At 45.7% G+C, this 26,184-nt stretch overlaps 1 protein-coding gene and 1 long non-coding RNA gene across 2 annotated transcripts in view; one reads left to right on the top strand and one right to left on the bottom strand.

The window, feature by feature from the left end:
- Positions 1 to 1,557: 1,557 nt before the first annotated feature.
- Positions 1,558 to 14,466, bottom strand: LOC132670061 (uncharacterized). The gene is made up of 4 exons (XR_009606405.1): positions 14,331 to 14,466; positions 13,353 to 13,408; positions 4,071 to 4,149; positions 1,558 to 2,646 (listed from the first exon to the last, which is right to left on the bottom strand). It is a non-coding gene; the product is annotated as an uncharacterized LOC132670061 (long non-coding RNA).
- Positions 14,467 to 14,711: 245 nt separating this feature from the next.
- MAP3K9 (mitogen-activated protein kinase kinase kinase 9) overlaps positions 14,712 to 26,184 on the top strand; it is an 81,254-nt gene continuing 69,781 nt past the window's right edge. The window contains exons 1-2 of the mRNA XM_060620190.3: positions 14,712 to 15,489; positions 22,502 to 22,915. Coding sequence (XP_060476173.1) covers positions 15,090 to 15,489; positions 22,502 to 22,915 — 814 coding nt within the window. The 5' untranslated portion in view covers positions 14,712 to 15,089. The remainder of the gene's footprint in view (positions 15,490 to 22,501; positions 22,916 to 26,184) is intronic.

Below are 26,184 nucleotides of genomic sequence, written 5' to 3'. Positions count from 1 at the left end.
TCTGAGGGCTGGCTGACACCCAGTGGTAGTTTATATCATAGAGGATACACCCAACTCTTTCTTCTTCCTCCTCTTCTCCTCCTCCTCCCCCTCCCCCTTCCTTCTCCTTCGTTAAAGTTTATTTATTTTGAGAGAAAAAGAGAGAGAGACAGAGACAGAGAGCAGGGGAGGGGCAGAGAGGGAACGAAAGAGAATCCAAAGCAGGCTCCACATTGTCAGCACAGAGCCTGATGTGGGGCTTGAACTCAACAAACTGTGAGATCATGACTTGAGCAGAAATCAGAAGTCAGACATTTAACCAACTGGGCCACCCAGGTGCCCCTCTTTCTTCTCATTATGAGGCTTGTTATAGTTGACATTCAATCATATTCATTAACTGACTGAATAAATGAATGATACAACTCTTACACAGGCTAAGGGGGGACTTCTATTCAACATTAGCTGAGTTGAATTCGTTTAGAAACTGCTTAATTATGTATCTTTCCATTGCAAGTGACTAAAGCCCATCAGAGTTATCTTCAGCAAAAGATGGTCCTTGCTGGGGTATCATTTCAGGCAGGCAGGGTCAGAGATGAACCTAGTCCTGAATATCAGGAAGCCTCCAGCCCTGTCTTCCCTCCTCTCTAAGCCTCTGCTCCACTCTTCCAGAAGTTTGGCATTCTTTAATTTTCAGTCTACCTTGCCAGTAAATAGCTCTCCATGCCTCCAGGATTTGTATCTTTTCCTCTCAAAGCCCAGGGTGACAGAAACGTGACTTTCATTTCCATTCCAAACCCAGAGCAGGGACTGACTCTACGTGGCCCAGATTGGGCCAGGGGTCTGCCCCTGACTCAATCAACCAAGATGGCCAATGATTCTTGGTGGAGGTGGGGTGGGGGGAGGGAGTACCATTACATGATGAATTTGGCTATGAGAGCAGTTCTTGGAAAGGAAGGGGGATGTGAGCAGACAACCCAACTGGTGTCTCGTACAGAAGCCAAATAGTGTAATATTTGCTTATTATTTCTAGAGCGCTTTAAGAATACTTGAAGAATACTTAATTCTTCGCCTAACTGTATGAGGTAGGCATAATCAGGTAAGAGTATTTCTTTCATATCTACTTTTTTTGACTCTGCCATGGTATCTGTTTTTCAATTCTTGCCTTTCCCACTTGACTTTATATTTATTGAAGGCAGAGACCATATCCTCTTTATCTTTGCATCTATATCTGTAATGCCTAGCTCTGGGCTCCATACATGGTGGCATCTAATTGATGCTCAACCAGTTGAATGTCTATTTTTACAGATAAGAAAATTGAGGTGCAGAGTATTATAATGCAGATGAGCCCTCAAGAGTCCCCAGTTATGCTGTGGCTTACACTAGGTTGCCAACTGGGCAAGAGGGTCATGTAGCAGCTTAGAAAGATCATACCTTAAGGCAAAGGGCCAAGACTCTGACGTTAGAGGCCTCCAGAACAGCCTCAGCTCTCCAGAAAGGGTCTTTGTCAGAGGAGGTAGACAAACAAGAAAAGAAGGAAGGTTATTAAAACTATCATTTCCTTGGGACTTGACTCGGCTATTGTATTTTATTTTTAAAGTTTATTTCTTTATTTTGAAAGAGAGAGAAAGAACACGAGAAGGGCAGAGAGAGAGAGAGGGAGAGAGAGAGAATCCCAAGCAGGCTCCGCACTACGCAGAGCCCAGTGTGGGGCTTGATCTCATGAACTATGAGATCATGATTTGAGTGGAAACCAAGAGTCTGTCGCTTACCTGACTGAGCCACCCAGGTGCCCCTTGACTCAGCTATTTTAGCTGTCTGACATTTGAACTTGAACTTGATGGGAGAAAAAGGAGAAAGAAGCTGAGGAGGACAGTACCATGTTGGGAAGCTTTCTACTACATGACAGGAAGCAGTAAGGGATACCTACGAGGGTTTTATGGTCTCCGAACTGGGTTGGATCTTCCTGTTACGCCAATTATCCAACTGACCTGGGCAAGTCACTTCACCCCTTTGTGCCCATCGTCCCACCTCTTTATAGATAGGAGATAGTTATATAAGCACTATTATCTCTCTCCCTTCAAGGAAGACATATAAGAACTGTGCCCACAAAGATGAAGAGGCCAAGTCCTTTCTCTCAAAGGCCTGATGATCCAGGATGGGGAGCAGATGGTAGTGCAAAGTGCTGGGGGCTCTGAGTGTGGGTCAGTCCTACGGGTCAGTCCTTCCCAGAGAGGAAGCCACCTGTGTGTCTTTAGGATAGTCAGGAAAGGGTTCCCAGCGTGCAGAGCTTTGGAGCTAGGTCTTAAAGGAATTCTCTAGGCAGAGGAAGCGATGTCTACAGGAAGCAGTGGAATTATAACAGGTTAATTATGAGGTGATTGAATTACAAAAGGGCCTGAGGATGATATTAGTATTGTCAGATACTGTCAGGGCCTCATATTCATGCTGCACAGGCCACACTTGGCAGTCTGGTTTCAGGGGCACCAACCACAAAGGCTCTTGGAAATCACAGGCTCTGGATTCCTTTTCCCCAGCTTGCTGGTAGCAGCCATTCATCTGTTAAGCTCTGTTTCTCCCGAGCTGGAAGAGATCTTGAGAAACAATCTGGTGTCGTCCTCTACACCAAGGTAGGTATGGATTGGCATCCCCGTTTTATGGAAGAGGAAGCTGTGGGCAAGAGAGGGCCAGTTGGTAACTAAGGATATAGAACACAGGACAGTTTCTCCTAGAGTTCTTTTTTATTTTTATTTTTTGGGAGAGAGGGCAAGTGCAAAGGGCAGAGGGAGAAAGAGAGGGGATCTTAAGCAAGCTCCATGCGCAGCGCAGATCCCGACGCAAGGCTCGATCCCACAACCCTGGGATCATGACCTGAGCTGAAATCAAGAGCTGGACACTCAACTGACTGAGCCACCCAGGTGCCCCTCTCCTAGAGTTCTTGTTTTCCTCTATCAAGATGCTTCTTTTGGTTCCTCTTAAGTTTCAAATCCCCATTTCAGGTAATACTTGTGGAACTATTTATTTATACCTCAAGTTTCAAGTTCTTTTTTGGCAACAAGTTATAAAAAGGAGAGAAGCCGACAGGAGGGAGCAAACAGAATGGGGGCGCTGGAGACTTCACAGACAAAAAGAGAAACTTCCGTGGCTTTTAGTGGATTCAGCACCTGTGGCAATCCTACCCAGTGGAAAGGCTCCTTATCCAAACCACAGACCTTGGGAGCTCTGAGAACCAGGACCACTGTTGTCCTAGCTAATGATGGGAAGGAGCCCAGGGGTATAAGTTTAAGGGTTTCAAGATTTATTGGAATAAATCGATATTATTTTATTTTCCTCTTTCCTTCTCACCTACCCCTATTAGTGACTTAGTGTCATGGCTCCGAAGAGAGAAAGGGAGATATACTGAACGGCCGGCCACACGGCAGGCCCAGCTACAGCTCACGAGGTACCCGGATGGCTCAGCCTGTGCATGTTGAGCTGTGGGGCAGGGGGGAGGCAGGGAAGACAGGGGGTCATGGTTGCAGTAATTGGAGTAACAGGAGACAAGTGTGCTGACTGTGGGTTATTAATAGGCACTAAGACCTATATTTACAACCAGCGGCTTAAATTAGGAGCAGACCAGTCACACCTAGCCAAATCCACGCCCTAAACCAAAGACACCTGAAGTGTGCAAAGTGCTCTTTGGGAACCTAGCTCGCCCAGTTTAGCAAGGAGGCTGCTTCAGGTAGGAGTAGCAAGATCTTCAGTGCTTGCTCAAGCTGTCTGTTGCAATTCTGCCCCTGGCGCACCTGCAGCCCAGCATGGAGAGCACCATTCTCTTTAAAGGGAGGAAGGGAGGGAGCCGGGGAAGAGGGAAGGAAGAGGGGACGGAGGGGAGAGAGGGAGGAATGTAAGTACGTTGGAAGGAAGGGAGGCTGGAGAAAGGGAGGGAAAAAAAGACACCAGGCTCCTCACGTCAAAACCAAAGCTCAGGCCAAGCCCTCAGAGGTTGTCTTTTGAGAAAGTGCAAGCAGGGGAGGGGCACACAGAGGGGGACAGAGGATCTGAAGCTGGCTTCGTGCTGACAGCAGAGAGCCCGATGCGGGGCTCAAACTCACCAACCGTGAGATCAAGTGGGACGCCGACTGAACCACCCCGGTGTCCTCTTCAGAGGTTTTCTATTCTTCCACATCCAGCCTGCATATGAATGGGGAAATGGTTCCATTTCAGCATGAGAGAAAACTTCTACTCATAACATGCCAGAGGCCCAGAAGTGGAGCATGGGAACTTCCGTGTCAAGAGGCAAGAGGTAACTGCAGACGCCTAACCCTTAGGCAGGCGGCTGGGGGGCCGGAGAGAGGGCTGCAAGTGCCCCGTCAGAAATGGTAACAGGGCATGGGATTAAGTCCACACTGGGTCAGAACTGGGAATTCTCTGAGGGAGAGGCTACGTTGCCTCTGAAGTGGAGGGGGGAGGTGGTCAACCTGGCCCCAGCCCTCTGTGTTTGGGAGGAAGAAAGAGAAGCAGCGATGAAGGCTGAGTGGGCTGCCCCAGGGGTCAACGTTGGGCACGTCCCATCTGCCTCCCCACCCCAGTCCCTTCTGAGTCCTAAAAGGGAGTCTCTCCAGTGCAGTGAATTTTGCACGGAGATAAACTCCTGATGGAAGGCTTCCTGTGGGTAAACCTGGGCAGATCTTGGGTTCTGCTCCAACTGGTACCGCTCCTGTCACTTAATGGCTGTGGGGCCCACTTTTTATACAAAGGGGTTATTGAAAGTACGCAGGGTATGGTTTTTTTGGTGAAGATGAAGCGGAAAATGCCCAAGAAGTGCTTGGCACAGGCCTGACAGGCTGATGGGCCTGAGAAGGTGAGTTCATTTTGCCATCACCCCCCTGCAACCCCCGTGTGTCCTTTCACAAGGACAAAGCCGGTGGACACCAGGAGATGTGGTGGGAAAGTTTGGTTTGTGTAACACAGAACCAACACTCTTGGAGGAATCGATTCCGAGTGGGGAAAAAGCCTGGGAATCGAAGGGGGTCCAGTGCTGCTCCTTACTACCGCATTATCACATTGAATAGCCTCTCTGAGCCTCTTGAGCCTTGGCTAAAAAGACTTTCCAACTGACAGGAAGTTTTTGAGGGCCCAAAGAGGTAATGTAATCATTTCCGCCTTAATTGAGGGATCATTATGTTCCAGGCATTGTTTTTAGTGCTACCCGTGTATCACCTCACTTAATCCTTGAAACCACTTTAGGCCTCGGATGTTTGCATGTATCTGAAATCATAAAACTGTATACATTGAGGGGCACCTGGGTGGCTCAGTCGGTGGAGCGTCCGACTTCGGCTCAGGTCATGATCTCACGGTTTGTGAGTTCGAGTCCCCCGTCGGGCTCTGTGCTCTCAGTTCAGAGCCTGGAGCCTGCTTCGGATTCTGTGTCTCTCTCTGTCTCTGTTCCTCCCCCACTCATGCTTTGTCTCTCTCTCTGCCTCTCAAAAAATGAATAAACATTAAAAAAATTTTTTTAAACTGTACACATTGAATGTGTGTAGTTCTTTTTGTATTGATTATACCTCAGCGAAGCTCTTAAGAAAACACTTTAAGGGGGCACCTGGGTGGCTCAGTTGGTTAAGCATCCGACCCTATATCTCGGCTCAGGTTATGATCTCACAGTTTGTGGAATCGAGCCCCACGTCAGGCTCTGTGCTCACAGTGCAAAGCCTGCTTCAGATTCTTTCTCTCCCTCTCTCTGCCCCTCCTCCCCTCAAAATAAATAAACTTTAAAAAAAAAACCACTTTAGGAAATAGGTATGATTTTTTTATCCCCATTTTGCAGTTGAAGAAAGAGGCTTAACAGAGAATTTAAGTAAATTGTCCCAGACCACACAGCAAGTCATAGCAGAAGTGGGATTCAGACAGAGCACAAGCGGGGGAAGGGCAGAGAGAGAGACAAAACCCGAAGGAGTCTCCAGGCTCTGAGCTGTCAGCACAGAGCCTGACGCGGGGCTCGAACTCACAAACCATGAGCTCATGACCGATGCTCACCGACTGAGCCACCCAGGTGCCTCCATAGAAGTGTCTTTGGAACTGCAAACCACTGTTTGAAGGTCAGTTGTTATCACAATCAGTGGCACATCTGGTCTTTGTATACTAAGTGAGGGCATATGGATCAGCTCCTAAACTACTGCCTGGTACTCAAGAAGCGCTCAGTCACTCTGCCACCCTTGCCCTTGTCTCCAAGAGAGGAGACGACGCAAAATAAGGAATGTCAGTCCTCCCTTGTACAGAGCTATTGTGGGCGTGTCAAGGGCAGGTAATACAATAGCAAAGAAACAGACCACACAGCTGCAAGCAACCGCACCTGACCGGTGCACAATGAAACCCAAGGAAGCAAAGGAAGGGAAGTCCTGACACTGGGATCTCCTCTACCTTTAGTAAAACAGGAAGCACAGGATAGCTTTCCTCATGTTTCACAGGCCTGGCGGGGCCACCCTCTGGGGCTCCTGCTGACCTCACGCAGGCTTCATCCCTTAACCCAGGAAACACGCAACCATCCTCCTAAAGGCCTAACAGGTGTCAGGAGACTCGTGTCTCATGTCTGTGAGCAAAAGGTTAACAGCTGTCAACTACGCAAAGCAGAGCCATTTTAAGAAGTTTCTTTGGGTAGAGATCTGGAAAGCCCAATGCTAAAATAGGAAGTATTGTATAATTTGGGCCTGGAGGTTTTCTAGTCATTATGGTACACTTATTTTGTTTTGTTTTATTATTTTATTCTATTCTATTCTATTTTATTTAGCATGCAAGGGAGAGGGGCAGAAAGACAGGGAGAGAGAATCTCAAGCAGGCTGCATTCTCAGTGCAGAGCCCTGACATAGGGCTCGATCCCAAGACCCTGAGATCATGACATGAGTCAAAATCAAGAGTTAGACATTTAACCGACTGAGCCACCCAGGCACCCCGTTTTTTGTTTTTTTTTCCCTAGTCACCTTATGGAAGTGATGTTTTTATTGAGTGACTGTTACCATTTAATGATCCTTGGCTGAACTCCAGACATATGTAATGGACTGCCCACCTGACCTATCCCCTGGGGTATGGAGGAGTGACCTCACACTCGGTAGGTCTAACAGCACACTGCTGAGGTGCTGCTCCCAATCTCCAGTAATGACAATGCTATGCTCCTATCTGCTCAGGCCAAAGACCCCTTGGTGTCATCCTTGATTCCTCTTTCATACCCGTTCTGACCCATCAGCAAAGCTAGATTGATTTTAAAATTGGGGCCACCTTCTTTTTTATTTCCTTTGAGGTTTTTTTTTTAAATTTTTCCACATTTATTCATTTTTGAGAGACAGAGAGAGACAGAGAATGAGCTGGGGCAGGGCAGAGAGAGGGGGAGACACAGAATCAAAAGCAGGCTCCAGGCTCTGTCCGAGCTGTCAGCACAGAGCCTGACATGGGGCTTGAACTCACAAACTGCGAGATCATGACCTGAGCCGAAGTTGGACGCTTAATCGACTGAGCCACCCAGGCACCCCTCCTTTGAGCTTTTTAATAAAATAATCTCGTGTGGCAGGAAAAGGAGAGGGTCAGGGGTTGGGGACGCTGCCTCTTTGGTTAGTGTGGGGCCACCTTTTACCATACCACTGTCACCTCCCTTGTCCCAACCTGCCGTAATCACTTGCCAGGATCACTGAAGAGCCTCCTTGTCTGTCTCTGCCCTTGTTTTCTGCAGCCCACTGTGAGCCTGGAAGCCCTGGTGCTTCTGTCCTGAGTCAGACCACACCACTCCTCTGCTGAAAACCCCCAAGTGGCTCCCATGTCACTCAAAGTAAAAGCCCAGGTCCTTCTTTGACCTGAAAGTCCCACATGATCTGGCTCCCCCATGACCTCTATCTCCTACCTCCTCCTAGCCTGAAATTCTCCCTCCTGCTAGGTTGTTTCCTCTGCCTGAATGTTCTCCTCCCATATCAGTATGGCTGTTTTTCTCAGTTCCTTCAGATCTTTATTTCAAAAGGCACCTTGTGAAAGCGACCTAGTCTGGTCACTCTGAAATGTGACCCCTCTCCCCCCACTCCCCACCCCACCTTTTCTTCTTCTTAGCATTGATTCCTCTTTAATACTACATATTATTTTGATTGTTTATCTTGTTTGTCTGTTTCCCCCGTTAGAAGATAAGATGTATGAAGGGATTTTTGTCTATTTTGCTCACTATTGTATCTCCAGTGCCTTGAACAGCACCTGACACATAGTAGGCACATGTCTAAATATTTGGTGAGTAAATGAGCGAATGGAATAATAAACAAGGGACACAACATTAGCTGTGGATCCTTTAGCAAGTCATTTAGCCTCTCTAGGCTTTGGTTTCCTTGGATGTAAGACTGAGTCGGCACTAGATGGCTCTGAACTTCCCCGAAGTTGACATGAAGACATCCTTGGGTGAACATCTAGAGCTGGAAGTAGCTGTTTGGCAACAAAGGGTCTGAAGATTTGGGTTCAAGCCTTCAAGCCCAGGTGGAGAACACTTGTCTGGGTCTTAGTTTCCACAACAAATAGAGAGAGCTCCACCCAGTGGCCAGTAAGGTTACTTTCCGCACTTAAAGTGTAAAAGTATTAAAGTCATTAAAAAAAAGAAAAAGAAAAAATTTGCCTCCATACCCCTCAATACCACACGGTGGCACAGTTGTCTACCACCGTCTCTAAGAGGGTGTTGCTGTGCCAAGCCTGTGACTAAATAGCCCGCCTGTCGTAAAATACATTTTTCATGGACAATTGTGAGAGCTGCTCATTCATCACGTCTCTCTGGTTTGTTTCAATAACAAATAACAGAAATCATTAAATGGATTTTTTTTTTTAGATAAGACGGCATAAATCTCAAAAGCAAAGCGGAGAGTGGAAATTTCAGCTAAATCTTTGTCACCAGTGTGATTTAAAGAACAAGCTGAAAAGCTGTAAAACAAAAGAAGTCTATGCCAGTGTTAGGTGAGGCCATAGCTATCCTAAATTAGTTCTAAAAGTAAGTAGCCACGTACCTGTCTGCACATAACCAAGAATGTTCCCTCCAGGAGGTAGGAAGGCTAGGGAAGTACTGGACTGTTTATATTCTAGGACCTTTTTGTTTGCTTGAAACAGCCGTTAAAGACTCTGACAAATAAAACAGATTGTGAACAGTGCATGGCACACAGCCCTAAATTCATAGTAGCCATTGTCACTGTTGTTATTAACATCATTATTACAGTCATCCTTGGGTTCTAGTTTCTTCCCTCCTCTACCCTCTCTCCAACTAACAATAGTGCTTTTGGCTTAAAATTTACTTCAGATTACAAAAAAAAAAAAAAAAAAAATTTTGTGGGTCTTTATTCTAATTACAAAAGTGTTACATGGTTATTTTGGCTGCCTGGAAAATAAAGAAAAGCAAAGTGAAGGCAATACAAGTTACCCACATCCCACCACGCAGCTCAGAAATAACTAAAGATGTTGATACTATGCAAATGCACGTGCACACACACATTTGTGATCACGCTGTATTGTTAAAAAACAAAATTCAACCCGAGTAGGTTTTACAGATCTTATTGGCTTTATCCAATGATTCATGAATTGGGTAGCATCCCACCTCGCAGACAGAAAGGAGCTCTCGGGAGCTGCGCAAAATGGAAGACTTTTACAGGTGGAAGAAGCAGGAACAAGGAAGTTAATTGGACAACAAGTGGATTGGTTATAGCAAAATCACTTTCCTTTAGGGCATGGCCAGTGTCTATCAGGCAGAAGACCTCACGAGTGCTGACTGGGTGATTCGCATTGACCAGATTAAGACTCCATTTCTGGGAGAGACCGAAACTGTAAATAAGTCTCAACTTGGTGACACAGGGCTTAGCATAAGTGACTCCATTTGGGGTCTGCTGTCATGTTTTTAACAGTATAAAGGGTTTTTTTTTCACTCATTTTTCATTTATCATTATATTAAGCACATTTCCACATCATTAAATGTTTTCATAATCATTTATAATAGCATACTTCTTTGATCAGCAAATAAGTACATCTTACATTTTTTAATTTTTTTTTTTTTTTTTTTTTTTTTTTTTTTTTTTTTGAGAGAGAAGAGAGTGCGGGTGGAGGGGCAGAAAGAGAGAGGAAGAGAGAGAATCCCAAGCAGGCTCTGCGCTGTCACCACAGACAGCACAGATTGTGGGGCTCAGTCCCACAAACTGTGAAATCATGACCTGAGCTGAAATCAAGAGTCAGACGCTCAATGTATAGAGCCACCCAGGTGCCCCGAGAGAAGTATTATCATCCCCACTTTCCTAAAGAGGGATCTGCAACACTGGGAGATTAACTTGCCTAATGGCAAACAGTGAGTATGGATTCCGATTCTGTCAGAGTCCAAGGCCCCAGACTTAACCATCAGTCTGCTTTTTTTCCCCTTCTGTTTACTCCCTACCTCCATCTGTCCTCCCTTCCTTCTTTTCTCCCATCCTTCCTCCCTTCTCTCTTCTCCTTCCTTTTGCCTCCCTTCTCTTTTTTAGACAGAAAAACCATAGTTGAACTCCCAGTCAGGAAGCCTCTGCAGTTTCCTTGGGTGTGATGAAAGGCTGTTTCTGAGGGTGATGAGTGGAGCAAAGAAGGAAGTAAACGTGCTGAATATTTAGTGGGCGCTAAGCAGCATGCTGAGAGCTTTTGTATGACTGGTCTCATTTAATCCTATAAGCTTCTAGAAAAAGGAGTTTCTATTGTTATACCTATTTAACAATGAGGAAACTGAGGCTCAGACAGGCACCTTGCGCAAAGTCGCACAGTTTTTAATGAACAGAGCCAGGATAAATCATGATCTGACAGAAGTCTGGTGCCAACTTGCATCGCTGATCGCTATTATTCTCTCCCCGCTTTATGCTATACTTTTCAGTATGGTGGAGCAAATGGTCCTTTTCTGGGTGATATTTGTCAACCTCTCCTCAAGAACTTAACAATGGTAAAATCTTGGTAATTCCACCCGGCTTTCAAAGTCTTTTGCCATCTGCCCGTTTTTTAGTTGGTCAATTTCACTTCCCACAACTCCCTTTCTGCACTCTCTCCTCTTTGCAGGCTGGTATTTTGTGCCACTGCTGTCTATTACATTGATTTCCTCGTCCACACTTTCTAGTCTCCGTTATCAAGCTGCATACATCCTTCAGTGCCCACCTTAAGCACCTCCTTACGCATTCCTCATCTCTTGGTCCTAGGTGACAGAGACATTTCATCACCTCACAGCTCTGTGCAAAAGCTTTCAGTGATAGCCTTTTAATTGCTAAACAGAAGCCAGGCTTCTTAGCTTGGTATTCAAGGTAGCCATTCAGTCACAAATAGGTACTGAGAGCCAGTTATGTGCTAGGCACTCTTGAGGTGCTGGGCGAACTGTAGAGAACCAGACAGACGGGTTTCTATCCTGATGGTGAACAAACTGGACATTAAATAATTACAAATAATCAACTAAATAATTATTAGTATGATTCAAGCAATTACAAGGTTCTCTAGAATCTGGTCTCAACCTATTTTCAGTTCCTTCTCATCCTTTATTCCATTCAGACGAGCCTACTCATTCCATTCCCGCCTCTGTGGCTGTGCCCTTACTCTCCTGTTTTTCCTGGGTGTGGGTTCTTCCCTGCTCCACCCTCTACCCCTCCAGGACTGGCTTTAGTTCCACGTCTTCCTTGAAACCCTGCTCCACAACTTTAACCCAAAGGATCTTCCCTCATTTGAATTTCTAGCACTTATCCATTGGACAAATATTTACTGAATGACTTCTTGAAATGTTTGATGAATGACTCTTCATGAAGTCCTAAACACATGCTACGTATTAAAGATTTAAATTATATAAGGAGTTAGACTCTTCCTACTGAGAGGGATCAAGGATCTTTTTTTTTTCCTCTTCTCTGGGTGGGGGTGGGGGAGAAGAGTGGAGATCAAAAAAGCTACAGTAAAACATATAAAATTACCAATCAACAAAATGACAATAAAAATTTCCCAATCACTCATAATGATGTAGGAAACAGGCAAATGAAAAATTAAATTCCCTTACGGCCTACAGCCCATTGACAAGTCCTTGAGACAGGCAGAGTGATCTCTCTCTAGGAGCTCAGCTGCCTCGATGATGACACTTTGCTAAAGGCAAAAGGGAATCTTAGCTTAACGTGATCCTGATCCCCCAGAATCCTGTAAGTCTACTTTGACATATAAAAATTCCTTTGGAAACTTCCTTTATCTTTACTGCCGCCCTCAAGATATATGTTGGCAATCATCCTCCAAGCATATGCCTCACTGATATATATCTTAAGGGTCTCATGACTAAAGTTTTATTAGACAATGATAAATAACATTTTCCTAACAACAGCTAGCCCCCTCAAAGTCCTGGAAACCTTGCATCCAAAATTCCTTAGACTTTCACTATCCCTAACCCCCTCCCAGCCTGAAGATATATAACCAGTCACCCATCAGAACCCCAGTGCAGCTCTTTCTGCCCACGGGTCCTGTCCCCGTGCTTTAATGAAATCACCTTTTTGCACCAAAGATGTCTCAAGAATTCTTTCTTGGCCGTCAGCTCTGGATGCCCACCACTCTAAAACCACGTCAAAAATCCTACTACTTGAGGGGCACCTGGGTGGCTCAGTCAGTTGGGCGACTGACTTCGGCTCAGGTCATGATCTCGCGGTCGAGCCCCGCGTCGGGCTCTGTGCTGACAGCTCGGAGCCTGGAGCCTGTTTCGGATTCTGTGTCTCCCTCTCTCTCTGACCTTCCCCCATTCATGCTCTGTCTCTCTCTGTCTCTAAAATGAATAAACATTAAAAAAAAAATTAAAAAAAAATCCTACTACTTGAAAGAGATCTACCACTGACAGCTTTCTATCTTCCTAGTTGTTTCTGTTTCTATTTCTCTGTGTGTGTGTCTAGGAAAAATTTATTTTCCCTCCAAGATTATCAAGAAAAATCTTTTTTCTTATGGTCTTTTTTTTTTAAAACCGAATACATCTACCCCCCCCCCCGCCCCCACTTTCCTGCTCTTCTGCTTGAAGGTGGAATAGTTTGTTTGAGGTTGAACAAAACCCAGCAAATTTACTCAAGGACTCATCCATATCTTTTCCAGTCCGATGTTCAGATAAGAAGCTGAACATTGTTTTATGGTGTTTCCTCAGAAGTCCTTCCTCAAGACCTACCCTGGATGCTCTTCAGAAGTTCCAAGACTTCCAATGTGTGGGATGCCTAGGTATACAGTGTAGCCATACTTTTATGAAAACCACAGAATGTGGGGCCTACAAGAACACAGATCTTCAAGTTGGTCCCCCTCACTTAAAGGATGAGCAGGCTGAACTACAGTGTTAAGTACTTGCCCACGATCATGCAGCTAGTTGGGACAGGGCTGAAGATGCCGGCCCTGATTACCTTTACAGATTGTTCCACTGTCTCCAGCTCGTCTAACAATCAACCTCCAGCTAAAACTAAACGGAAAATACGCAGTGAAGCACCAACTCTTGCCAAGCAAATTGTATTTACTCGTGCCACTGATCAGGGAAAAGGGGTTCACGGTTTGGTAGAGATTGAGCTGGACCTTTTAGCGCTGACTTGTTTTGAAATGTCAGAAAACTTTCTCCTTGGAAATCTACATTACTATGATAGGATTACAACAAAGAGGAAGTATTCGGGGCCACTTACCTCACTTTCCTAATGTTTGAGAAATGGAGGATAATAAAAACATGTAGGAAAAGGTTGGTCCTTGATCATGAACTGTAGCATTGGCCCGTGTGTATATTCTACTTTGGTTCTTAATCTGATTTCTAGAGATCAGCATGATCTGAGGTGCAATTCATTCGAGCAAAAGTAGAAAAACCGAGTCTCTTCAGAGAGGCCAAGCCCTCTCTTCACGGATAGTTTTCAAACTGAGCTTTCCGGCCTCGGTTTGAAGCCCCAGTAAGGTGGTCTCTCATTCATTCTCTCTGAATTCTAAAAAGTGCCAATTCTAAAAAGATTGGAATCTCTTACAAAGGCGGGAACTGTGTGAAAAGGGCGGGAACTGTAGTTTTAAGAGTGCTTCTAAAGAACGTTCCAATGGGCCTAAAGGCCTTATAGAGATTAAAGGTTTCCTGGGTGGGAGTGGGGCTGGGAGCGGAAGCTGATCCACCTGGTTGGACAGGGGCAGACGCACATCCAAGAGCGGGGAGAACCCAACTGCAGGAGGGAGCTAGAGAAGAAAGGGCTCTGGGCGGGGAGGTACAACCCAGCTCTCTTCCTCTGCCCCCTCTCAAAAGCTCACTTTAGGATCAAGAGCACAGGTGCTGGCCAACGGGGCCCCTGCCCTACGCCAGCAAACAAAGGGCGCAGCCTCCTACAGCCTTTTTGGTCTGAATGGAGGCTCGGCCTTACCTTTCTGGGTCCACCCATCCCTCCGCATGCACCCAATGAGGCCGCAGCCTCCTCCAGCCAGGAGGTGTTGAACTCTCGCAAGAAATGGACAGGTAGCGCGGACCAATGGTTGGAGCCGCCGCGGGCCAATGGGAGAGGGAAATGGGTCGACCTGGGGTTGAGAATGAGAGCCCGCAAAAGGGGGCGGGGCCTCGGGGGAGGGACACGTAGGCGCCGGGGGTGGAGAGGGGCGGGCGGGTGGCAGGCGGGAGGAACCTGCGGACGGTCGGCCGCGGCCAATGGGAGGGCGGGCTGGCGTGGGGGGGGTGGGCCCGGTGCCGGGCGGCCCCGCCCCTTCGGGTCCGCAGGGCTGGGGCGGAGCCAGGTCCGCGTCAGGTGGTCCCGGGCGTGCGGGCGGCGCTGGGGGCGGGGCGCGGCGCGGAAAGGGGAGCGGCGGCCAGCGGGCGGCTGCGGGCACCGGCTGCGCGAGCAGGTACCCGCGGCGGAGGTGGCCAGGCCGCCCCGGGGGGGCGAGCGCGAAGGCGGGGGCTCGGGCCCGCCGCGCCCCCATGCCGCGGTGAGCACTCGCGCTCGGCGCACTTGTCGCCGCTCCGCGCCAGCCCCAGCGAGCCGGCTCTCCCCGCCCCGCCAGCCCGGGCCCTACCTGCGGCCGCCGTCGGGGGAGGGGGGTCCCCCCAGCTCTGCGGAGCCGCATGAACAATAGGCGGCGGCGGTTCCTGCGGGCGGCGGCAGCCCCGCACCCTATGGATCGGCCGCTCCATGGAGCCCTCCAGAGCGCTTCTCGGCTGCCTGGCGAGCGCCGCCGCTGCCGCCCCGCCGGGGGAGGATGGAGCGGGGGCCGCGGCCGAGGAGGAGGAGGAAGAGGAGGAGGAGGCGGCGGCGGCCCCCGGGGAGCTGGGTCCCGAAGCACCGCTGCCCTACTGGACGGCGGTGTTCGAGTACGAGGCTGCAGGCGAGGACGAGCTGACCCTGCGGCTGGGCGACGTGGTGGAGGTGCTGTCCAAGGACTCGCAGGTGTCCGGCGACGAGGGCTGGTGGACCGGGCAGCTGAACCAGCGGGTGGGCATCTTCCCCAGCAACTACGTGACCCCGCGCAGCGCCTTCTCCAGTCGTTGCCAGCACGGCGGCGAGGACCCCAGTTGCTACCCGCCCATTCAGTGTAAGGCGAAGGCGGGGCCGCGGGGCCGGGCGGGGAGGGGGGGCTGGAGGCCTAGGGGTGGTCTCGTAACGGGTGGGGAATGATTGACCCGCGGGTGGGTGTGTGCGCGCGCGCTCGCGCTGTAGGGGCTTTGGTGGGTGCGATGGGTAAGGTAGAGATGCCGCAGGCCTTGCCTGGAACCTCAGGCGCTCGGGTTCCTTAACCTTCATCTGACCACCTCAGCGGCAGCGTCTGCTTTCCACATCCTGAAGCCCCAGCGTGAGAATCTCCCCATTTCCCACTCCCCGGTCCCCGCAACTGTGGAAGGATTTCAGGCCAGCTGGTAGTTTCTGTCCTAACCTTAGTCCCCAAATCAGGGACCTTCCTGACCTCTTCTGCCGCCTGTCCCCGCCCCTTCAAGGCATTTGCTAGGGAGCAGATGGGGGTGTCTCCCGCAGGGCTGGCTGGGCCGGCTCTCAAGTCCCGGAAGCCTGTGTGAACTCGGGTCGGAAGTGTCTTTGAAACGTCTTGCCTATTTCTTGGATCGCAATCATGAATCTCAGAAGTTGTACCTTTAGGAGTCTCACTGAGAAGGGTCTAGTGTGTGGAGAAGCAGGTGATGGGGTGAGAAATGATTAGAGAGGGAAAAAGATCTTCCCCCGTGAGAGTGGCTAAATCCCAGTCTCTTGACACCCAGGCTGTTCACATAATACGTTTCTCCTTTCTTCTCATCCTAGATCCTTGCCTATATTTGGTATTTGCCAAATCTCAAGCGGACCATGCCCACGGGTCCCTCCCAGGGCCTTTCTTCCAGTGTCCTGGTTTTCATCAGTTTCCCAGGAGCCCCCTGTTCCACACCCTGCAATAAAATTCCCTGTTTTGTTTTGTTTTGTTTTGTTTTGTTTTAAAGGACTTAAATTGCCATTAGAATCCCTTAATCAGTTCTGCTAGGTGGTTTTAGAAGAAAGATGTAAATATCTTCTGTGCAGTTTACACTGTTTTATATTTGAGGGTTCTCATAATTTCTTTCTTGCTAATACAGGTTTTGTTAACACATATTTATTATTGTTTATTCCAGATTTTGTATACTTTGCATTTTAGTCAATTAAAAAAATCATTCCAAGGGCCAACTTCAGGCATCGAATTTTTAAATTTCATTCGTAACATTTATCTTTCTGAAACAAACAAACCATTTATCTTTCTGGTGCTATAACTTATTTTCACCTGAAGAATTGTGTTACTTTATTTAAGATGTTTATAAAATAACATCACTTAATATGAAAGTCACAACCTCTTTCCTTATTTTTCTGTTCTCCTTTTTTATTGGTGTTTTGACTATCAAATTGATGTTCAAATCCTTAGTTCCCTTTGTTTTTATCTCCCTCTCATTCAATTTAAAACTTCGTGTTTCTACAATTTGATCTATAGAAAGCCTGGAGGGGACAAATGACTTTAAATTGTTTCTGACTGTTAAATCTTTTTGCCTGTAGTACTGGGAAGGTGTAGGCTAAGGGTCCTAGCATACGGGTCTGAAATAGTGTTGAAGGTGAACATGGTCACATATTGGAAGAGATATTGGAAGAATGGCCTGGCATATTAGACACAGTGTAGTTTTAAACAGAAGTCAAATTGTGAGTTTCTTTGTGGGTGACTTCTTGTGATTTTTTTTTTTTTTTTTTTTTACAGCTAATGTCAGAGTAGGAGAGCTATGTGAGGCTCCTGAGCAGGGACTCCGTTTCTTTAATGTCTGTACTTCCAGCTGTCGAGCAGTCAAGAGTGAATATGACTTGGGCTGGAAGAACTCATCTGCAGAACACCAGATGTGTCCACAGTGTGCTACATTAGCAGCTCCTCCATTAGGTGCCCAGGACTTAATCTTAAAAAAAATTTTTTTTATCCTTTCTTCATTTTTTGATAGAGACAGAGCGTGAGTGGGGGAGGGGCAGAGAGAGAGAGAGAGAGAGAGAGACAGAATCCTAAGCAAGCTCCAGGCTCTGAACTGACAGCACAGAGCCAGGACTTAATCTTTAATGTAACAAAAGTTACCTTGGGTAGACTAGATTCCTGTATGTAGAATTCAGATGATGAGAAAGTAGGGAGTACTTTGTGCTTCTTAAAAGAACTGACTTGAAGAACATGATTTTTGAAGGTCCTGGTAACTTATTTAGTCTCACCACGAGTTCTGAACTTGAATGGGATTAATTCTTGATAATTCAGAAAGTTTAATTTCATCCAAAAACCAATTAGAGTGCCTTGTGAAAGATGGATACTGTGTTAAATACCAAGAGATAAAGAAATAATAAGATAAGGAGGTGCTTGTAAGTCATGCCTGAGGGAGATTGGTGATGTAAATACATCATTTCAGTGCAGTGCTTTGGTAAAGTGAACATGGGAAGTTGCTAACAGGTGCTCTGATGGGTCTCCTGCGTCCACCAGTTCAGTTAGTGTCACTCAGAAAATAAAGGTGATTGGCAACCTTGTCTCCAAAGACTTGGAATAAAATTGAGCCACTGACAGCTTTTCCCCAGTTACCCTTTTGAATTTCTCCTTTGAGGCATGAATTGTGACATTAGATTAAGAACAGCAGACACTCAGTTAAGTAATAATGTTCAGTTTTAGTTTCAAATATTGCTTTTCAAACTGAAAATTTTGTTTCAAACTTCATTCAAAACAAAAGAGGGGAAGTTACCAAACCTTGTGACAAATTTTAAAAAAATAGTGATACTAGAAATCATCTAATATTTTCATAGTGCAGTTATCCCCACCAATGTAGATATGAAAGTTTAGCTTTCCATGGAGCTGACAAATACAAATAACCTAGGAACTCATTCATCTTTTTTTTTTTTTAGCGAAAGAGGAAAAATGTACAGTTCCAAATTTATCATCATGAGAGATAAATAGCCCTAGGTTATTTAAAAAAAAAAAAACAGTTTCTTTATAGGAGGATTGTGTCTGTTTTCAAGCAGGGTATAAATTAAGGTTATTACTAATTTACATTTTTTTCTTACATCTACTAGAAACATAAGAACGTATTTTCAGGCATACTTGGGATTTTTAAATGAGTCACGTGTGTACCATTCACTCGCCCAAACCCACCAGAATGTGCCTATACATTTAGTTTCCAAGAATACAATTGAGAGAGAATAACATCTTGACTGCAAAAACGAAAGAAATAAGGTTTTGTTCTTGATATTCCTGAAAATATCCATCCACAGAAACTGAAAAATGTACTGAATGTGACTTGACCTGATTTTTACTTAAAACCAGGTCTTGACTGGAGGGGGAAAGGAGAGCCCCACATTCTCTCAGCTGCAGTGAAGGTCTAGTTCCTACCCAAAGGAATCTTCACAGGGAGGAGAAAAGAAAGTACCCTCCCCCCAGTCCTCACTGTTCTGTCTTCTATCTGCTTGCAAGCTGTGCTCTATACTTTTCTTGAAGGCTGGTCATACTATTTCCTTAGCTAGTTAGCAAGAACCTGAGAGTTTATGTTCTACCAGAGAGACATTATCACTTTCCCTTCCCCACAGAGGTTTTCCGTCTTCTGTGAAATGCCATTTGAGGAGCTGTCCTTTCAGCACCCTGATTCAGAATCCCTTCTTTTAAATCCTTGTACGTTTAAATAAGTACTTAACACGTCCTGTGTGTTTACAACTATGCCTCAGAACAGAGGAAAGAAGGGAGGGTATAAAACAAAATACTGAACAGTTTATTCCCTTAAGGAAAATTCAGATATTCAGTTGAGGAAATAAGATGTGTAAATGCCAACTTGTTGCAGAGACCTATCTTTTCATCAGTGTAGAAGCTGTTAGAAAAAGTGAATGTTTGAGGTACCTGGCTGGCTCATTAGAGCCTGCGACTCAATCTCAGGGTCATGAATTCAAGCCCCACATTGGGCGTAGAGATTACTTAAGAATAAAATCTTAAAAAAAAAAAAAAAAGAAAAGAAAAGTGAATGTTCCTTCCCTCCATGACCAAGGAGAGTCCTGACATAACTTACATATTTCTCCAAGAGGGTTTCCTTTTTCTTTTTTCTTTTTTTCTTTTATTTGAGATGGAGAGAGAAAGAGAGTGTGTGTATGAGTGAGAACACAAGTCAGGGAGAGGTGCACGGGGGTGGGGTGGGGAAAGAATCTTAAGCAGGCTCCACGCTCAGCATAGAACTCTGTGCAGAGCTCAATCCCATGACCCTAGGATCGTGACCTGAGCCGAAATCAAGAGTCGGACCCACAGAGCCACCCAGGCGCTCCTTTCCAAGAGAGTTTCTAACAGCCCCTTAATATACCCATGTTTTTCTCATTCATATAAATGAGATAAGACAAGAATTAGTAATCAGGATTCATTTTAGGACCCAGCAACATTTAAGCTATTTTAAGCAGAAAGTGAGTTAGCACAGGAAAATGAGTGCTTACAGAAATGTTGGGAGGGCAGGGAGAAGGGGCTCTTAGCTGGATCTGTGGGAACAACTCTCAGAACATTGCAGACCTGGCCCACCCGGCAAGCCACCACTTCTCTAATTAGAAACGTACAGAATCAGGGGGTGACATTGAAGCTGTCAATCTTAGGAACGCCCTCTTGTAGTTACTGTCCAGAGATTAGGCAACCACTTGACCTTACGACATTCCTTTCTCCATCTGCCCAGAGCTAATGGCTGACATGCAGGAAAATCCTCCTTCTCCACAGCCATGCTTGTCAGGAGAAAAGCAAGAATATGGTGTCCATCTCACTTCTACCTTCCTTATCTTGTGCATCTAATTGGCAGAAGCAGAACAGTAGCGGTAAGGGAGTCTGGGAAATGTAGTTCTTAACTTTCGGGCCTCTGAAAGATCATGTAGAGAATTGTAGAACAGATGTTGATTGTTTGTCTGCAGGACCAGCCACACCATTGATTCTTCAAGAAGAGTGCCAGATTGAGATGAAAAGCTCGAACAGCTGAAACTTTTGGGTCAAGATGGGCTATACCTTCTGTATAACTTTTTGTATTCCTTTGTGCAGACTGCCAGTTGCATTGTAAACTACAAATGAATGTTAGCCCTAGATAGGCTAGGAATACTCTAATTCAGGGAGAATAGAGGTTTGAGGACTGCCAACATCTGAGTGGAAGATGGGGGCATCCTGGAGCTGGCTGAGGAAGGAAGAGAACAGCAGTGGGCATTTCCTCTTCTGATCTTGCCAAAAGTTCAGAAATGTATCTTTGTTTTCTTCTTTTTTTTTTTTGTTTTGTTTTTTAGCAACCTTATTGTCTCTATCTGTTTCAGGAGGTCCAATGCATTTTTTTTTTTTTTTAACTTTTCAGGTCTGTCTGAGTTTGGTTTAGTCCCTACTGAGTTAGATTTTGCCCCCATTTTACTTGACTATCACTTACCTGCCGAGTGTTCAGCAGGATGAGTACAGTGGTGAGTAAAGCAGACAGAATCTGCCCTTGTGAATCTCACAATCTAGCAGGACAGCAGGCACTGAACAAGTAATTAAACCTTGCTGAGTCTTGCCAAACAGAGACTGTTATGGATATGTTTGATGGGGGCCTGACCTCATTGAGACAAGGGTTAGGAAAAGTTCCCTTAGGAGATTTTGTTTAAGCTGAGACCTGAGGGTTGAATAGGAGTCAGCCAGGTAAAGACAAACTGAGAAGACACAGCACAGGGTTTTCATGAGAGAAACATAAAATAGCACTTTACTCATATAGCAACACCTTATCTAGCTCAAGATTTATAATCACTGATAGCTATTATTATCTATCCATGGAAGCCTTTCCAAACAGAGCAGAAGATATAATCAGGTACCCTAGATTCAAACTCTGCATTGGAAAGAAGATGAGTGGTTGGGTGTGGTACTGGGAGAATCAGGATAGAGCTGTGGAGCAGGTGACTTCTGGAGTAAGATGTCTCCTGGGAGGCTCCTTTCCCACATATCCTAGTCACCAGGTCCTGGTAGAACCGCGTTTTGAAAATATCCTCCCAGTTTACTGCACACTCTCTGTCTTCACTGTTGCTGCTATTCAGACCTTGGTGTTTGCATGCCTGGGTTACTTCAGTGGCCTCCTTAGTGGTACCTTTTTGCAGTAGGCTCCCCATCCGCCAGGTTATAGTCCCCATGGCTGCCAGAGTCGATGTCCTTTCTAAGTCCCAGTCTAAAAGCACTCCTCTACTTAAAAATGCACTAGTCCTATCATTCACAGTGTGAAGTTCAAGCCTCTCAGAATGACTTTTAAAACATTTCACAGCCTAGGTGACCCCAACAACACTTTGAGCCTCATTTTGTATCCTAATGCATCTAATGCAGCCATACTGGACTCCCTACAGTTCTTAATATGCCATATACTCTCATGCCCCATGTTCTTGCTCGTGACCTTCCCTTTGCTTGGATTGCCCTTCTCCCACCCCTGATCTTCACTGCCTGATGGGATCCCTCCCACTCATTTTCTAAGATTTTATTTTTAAGTGATCTCTACACCCAGTATGGGGCTCAAACTCATAACCCCGAGGTCACGAGTTGCATGTTCTACTGACCGAGCCAGCCAGGTGCTCCCCTCTAGCAGACTCATTCTTTAGGGTGCATTCCCAATGTTGCTTTCCCTGAGAATCCTTTCCCACTCACCCTCTTAATCCTTGTCCTGCAGTGGGAGTTGGTGTTTTTCCTGATCTGATTATACTGTTCTAAAGGTTCTTTTCACACCGTGGTTTGGTTGTTGTGTGGCTGCCTTGTCACTGGGTTGTACGCTTCTCCTCATCTAGTACACAGTAAAACGATCTCCGTCTGTGTTCCCTTTAGTTAAAATGGCTTGTCTTGGTATGACATTCTGTATGATGTCCCAAATAGAAATTATTACATGAATATTTGTTGAATGCCTGCTATGTGCTAGTCATTAAGAATAATGCAAGAGGTTAACATTTCCTGCCCTTTTGGAGTTTTCCTTACAGTGGGGAGACAAAAAAGCCAAGTGAACAGACAACTTGCTGTTAACCCTCCAGGTAAATGGGTGATTCAAGGGTGTTTTCAGAATGTTTTTGACTTCTTTTTTTCTTTTCTTTCTCAGTGTTAGAGATTGATTTTGCGGAGCTAACCCTGGAAGAGATTATTGGCATCGGGGGCTTTGGGAAGGTCTATCGTGCTTTCTGGATAGGGGATGAGGTTGCCGTGAAAGCAGCTCGCCACGACCCCGATGAGGACATCAGCCAAACCATAGAGAATGTTCGCCAGGAGGCCAAGCTCTTTGCCATGCTGAAGCACCCCAACATCATTGCCCTTAGGGGTGTGTGTCTGAAGGAACCCAACCTCTGCTTGGTCATGGAGTTTGCACGTGGAGGGCCTTTGAATAGAGTGTTATCTGGGAAAAGGATTCCCCCGGACATCCTGGTGAACTGGGCTGTGCAGATTGCCAGAGGGATGAACTACTTACATGATGAGGCAATTGTCCCCATCATCCACCGCGACCTTAAGTCCAGTAACAGTGAGTATGAAGAGGTGGGGCTGGAGGGCTCAAGAACACTTTTTATACTCAGTCCATGGCTTGGTGGGAGTGGATTCCTAATGGAATCTCAGTGGGCAGTGAAATTCCTTGCTTAAAACCATCCCATCCTTGAGTTGAGATGTAGGGGTACAATGAGTGCCAGGAAAAATTGGTATAGGAAAAGAAGAATGAGGCAGCTCAGGGGGTTGGGATAATTTTGAGCTCATACTAGCAGGCAAGGTTGGCAGTGTATAATCCTGATATGCTGTGCAAAAATCCACATATGTACATAGCTTTATTTTTCCACTTGAGGGAAGTGTGTCTGTAATTACAAAAGGGGTTTTCCCCTTTGGAGGAACAGCAGGTAATGCAAATATATATTGCCTGCATGCATTCTGCCTGAGCACCCCAATTTGAGGTACCCACTAGGGAAGGGGCCATAAGGAAAAAGAAGCATGTTCTTTGAGCTGCGAGGCCGATCCAGATGATAATGTCAACCGGGAGAGCTTGACCAGCTGGTAGTATTATGGACTCCTGATAGCCTACGGGTATTATTAATTAATTGTTGTAACTACCTAGTGTTTAATAGCAGGGAACTGAGTAGTAACTGTTTATTAAACATCCAGAATCCATAAACTGGATTGTAAAGCAAGTGTTAGACATAATTACATGGTAAGTTGGTAGAAACCAGTCTCCTTGGCAGAATCGGCAGGTGCTGGGACTATGCTGCTTTTGTGTGGTGATTCGTGCTCTCTCTTGCCTGAACTGTGTGGTGTAGAGGATAAAATTTGTTAAATGGTATAGAAATCACTTTGAGCATCCTGTCCAGAGAGGAAGGAGTTAGGGTTTTGGAGACTGGTGTGGGTCCCTGGAACTTTGCTCTCTGTCTTCTTCAGCATTGAGCCCAGAAATCCTTCAGACTTTGTTCCGAGCTGTTCCAGATGTGGTTTATTTTTCTGTTAATACTATTGTGAATCTGTTTACTTTAAAAAATACTTTTTGGGGCGCCTGGGTGGCTCAGTCGGTTGAACGTCCGACTTCGGCTCAGGTCACGATCTCGCGGTCTGTGAGTTCGAGCCCCGCATCGGGCTCTGGGCTGATGGCTCAGAGCCTGGAGCCTGCTTCCGATTCTGTGTCTCCCTCTCTCTCTGCCCCTCCCCCATTCATGCTCTGTCTCTCTCTGTCTCAAAAATAAATAAACGTTAAAAAAATTTTTTTTTAAAAATACTTTTTAAATTTTTTAAAATAATAAGTAAAATTATACAAGTAATGCATGTTTTTGTTGTACAAAAGTTAGTAAGTGTAGATAAAAAAGAAAGAGAGAGAGAGAAAGGTAACCCATAATGTTTTCCTTCAGGAAGCATAAGTATTACATTTGACCTATCCTTCTAAATGTTTTTAAAGTAAATACACACACACACAAATATATATTTTCCAATTTACTTTAAAATAGACTTTCTTACCCTTAAAGTAAATACACACACACCCCAATATATATTTTCTAATTTACTTTAAGATAGCCTTTCTTACCCTTATCTCTTCTACCTGCGCCTTCTTCACCCTTAACAATAGAAAAATTCATCCTTGCAAAAGCATGGAACATTAGATATAATGCATGTAAGGGATTTAAGTTCCATAAAATAAAATACGATTATTCTCATCCCTCCTCTCAAATTCTGTTCTGTAAATGTTTAAATAAGCTAAAACTTTTGGTGACCCTTTTCACATTTCTGCCTAGACTTTGCTTTGGATGATGGGGTAAGAATAAGCAGATGAGTTGGTAGAAAATGTAATGTAGAAAGTGAACTTTATTTTTTCTTATCATGCTGGGAGAAGTAGGCAAAGTGCTCTAATCTTAAAAACTTGGGCTAGGATGATGGAACTGTAAAAGTCAATCATTTCCTCCAAGAAGTTTCAAACTTGGGTGTAATTTAAGCTAAACACAAGGATTTGCCTTTTGTGAGATTATGTATGGAAGTCTAGGTTCTTGTGAAGGAAAAGTTTACTTGTTGCAGGAGATGGCAAGAGACCTCAATGCCATTCTGTCATCTGAGAGACAAAACCCTGGTCTTTCTTTGTCTTTAGGGGGCTTTAGGATTGCCAAGGTGGAGCCCTCAGGTGTACTATGCCGTGACGAGAGTTGGACTTACATGGGGCAGTATGACCCTTGACCTCCTCACGGTAACAGATGCCCAGAAACGTGCATAGTCCATTGGGCTGTGTGGTTGGTGCTGATATTGATGTCTGCTGTGTATCTCTCATGGGAGCTGGGGTAGCTTCTTGAAATTTGTCTGTGGTGGCTGTTTGCCAGGACTGTATAAATCCAATATGAGCCTTGATGGCGTTGTTGTTTTTACTCCATTGCTCTGTGGGCGTGACTTGAAAATCATTTTAATCATTTAAAATAATGTTGTGCTAGTTTTTACCCACCAGTTGGAGAGTCAGAACTTAGTGTTTTTGCAGACCTGGGTACACTGGCCTGTTTTTTTCTTGGTTCCAGAGAGTTGGATTTTGGTCGCTGTCATGTGAGGGCAGAATGCTATGAATCCTACGTGTTAGTTGACTTAGAACCACTAGAGAAAAGAGAATGTATATATTGGGGCTGTCTTTGTGGAAAAAGGAAAGTAGTTGGTGATAAACATATGTTACAAAAGATTCAGGAAAAAGGTGATTTATTAAAATGCTTTATTATCCTAGTCACCTACTTTTAAAAGTCACGTGCTGTTAACTGGCAGTGGAACATGTGTAGCGTCCTATATTGGTCCATAATCCTCAATAAGTTTAGGGTTGGCTGCGCATCACCTAAAAACCAAAATATCAGTGGCTAAAACAAAGTATACATTCATTTGTCTTTGAAAAGAGGTCTGCAGGGTTAAGAACACCACAGTGTCGTCAGGGACCCAGGCTCCTATTTTTCACAGCAGCCCAGTACGTGGGTTGCATCCTTAGGCTTGCCTTATGGTCTAAGATGGCTGCTGAAATGCCAGTTATTTGGTCCAAGTAACAGGCCTGAAGGGGGACAAAAAGCAGAAGCACAGAAAAAGGTGCTCCTGACACTGAGTTGGCTCCCATGAACCTCCCAGAAGTCCAGCAAGACACATCTGCTTGCATTAATTGGCCAGAATGTAATCATATAGCCATGGCTGGCGCAGAGGAGGCTGGGAGAGGCAGGGCTTTAATCTGGGTGGCAGCGAGCCCAGCTAGTAATCAGGGTCTGCTGCCAGGGGAGGCCGGTGGTGGAAGCAGCTGGCGGTCTTACCATGGCATCT

This window comes from Panthera onca, chromosome B3, assembly GCF_046562875.1.
Source record: "Panthera onca isolate mPanOnc1 chromosome B3, mPanOnc1 haplotype 2, whole genome shotgun sequence".
In the NCBI taxonomy this organism is placed as follows: domain Eukaryota; kingdom Metazoa; phylum Chordata; class Mammalia; order Carnivora; family Felidae; genus Panthera; species Panthera onca.
The sequence above is the reverse complement of the archived record's forward strand: the minus strand, read 5'-3'. Positions and strand labels throughout refer to the sequence as shown.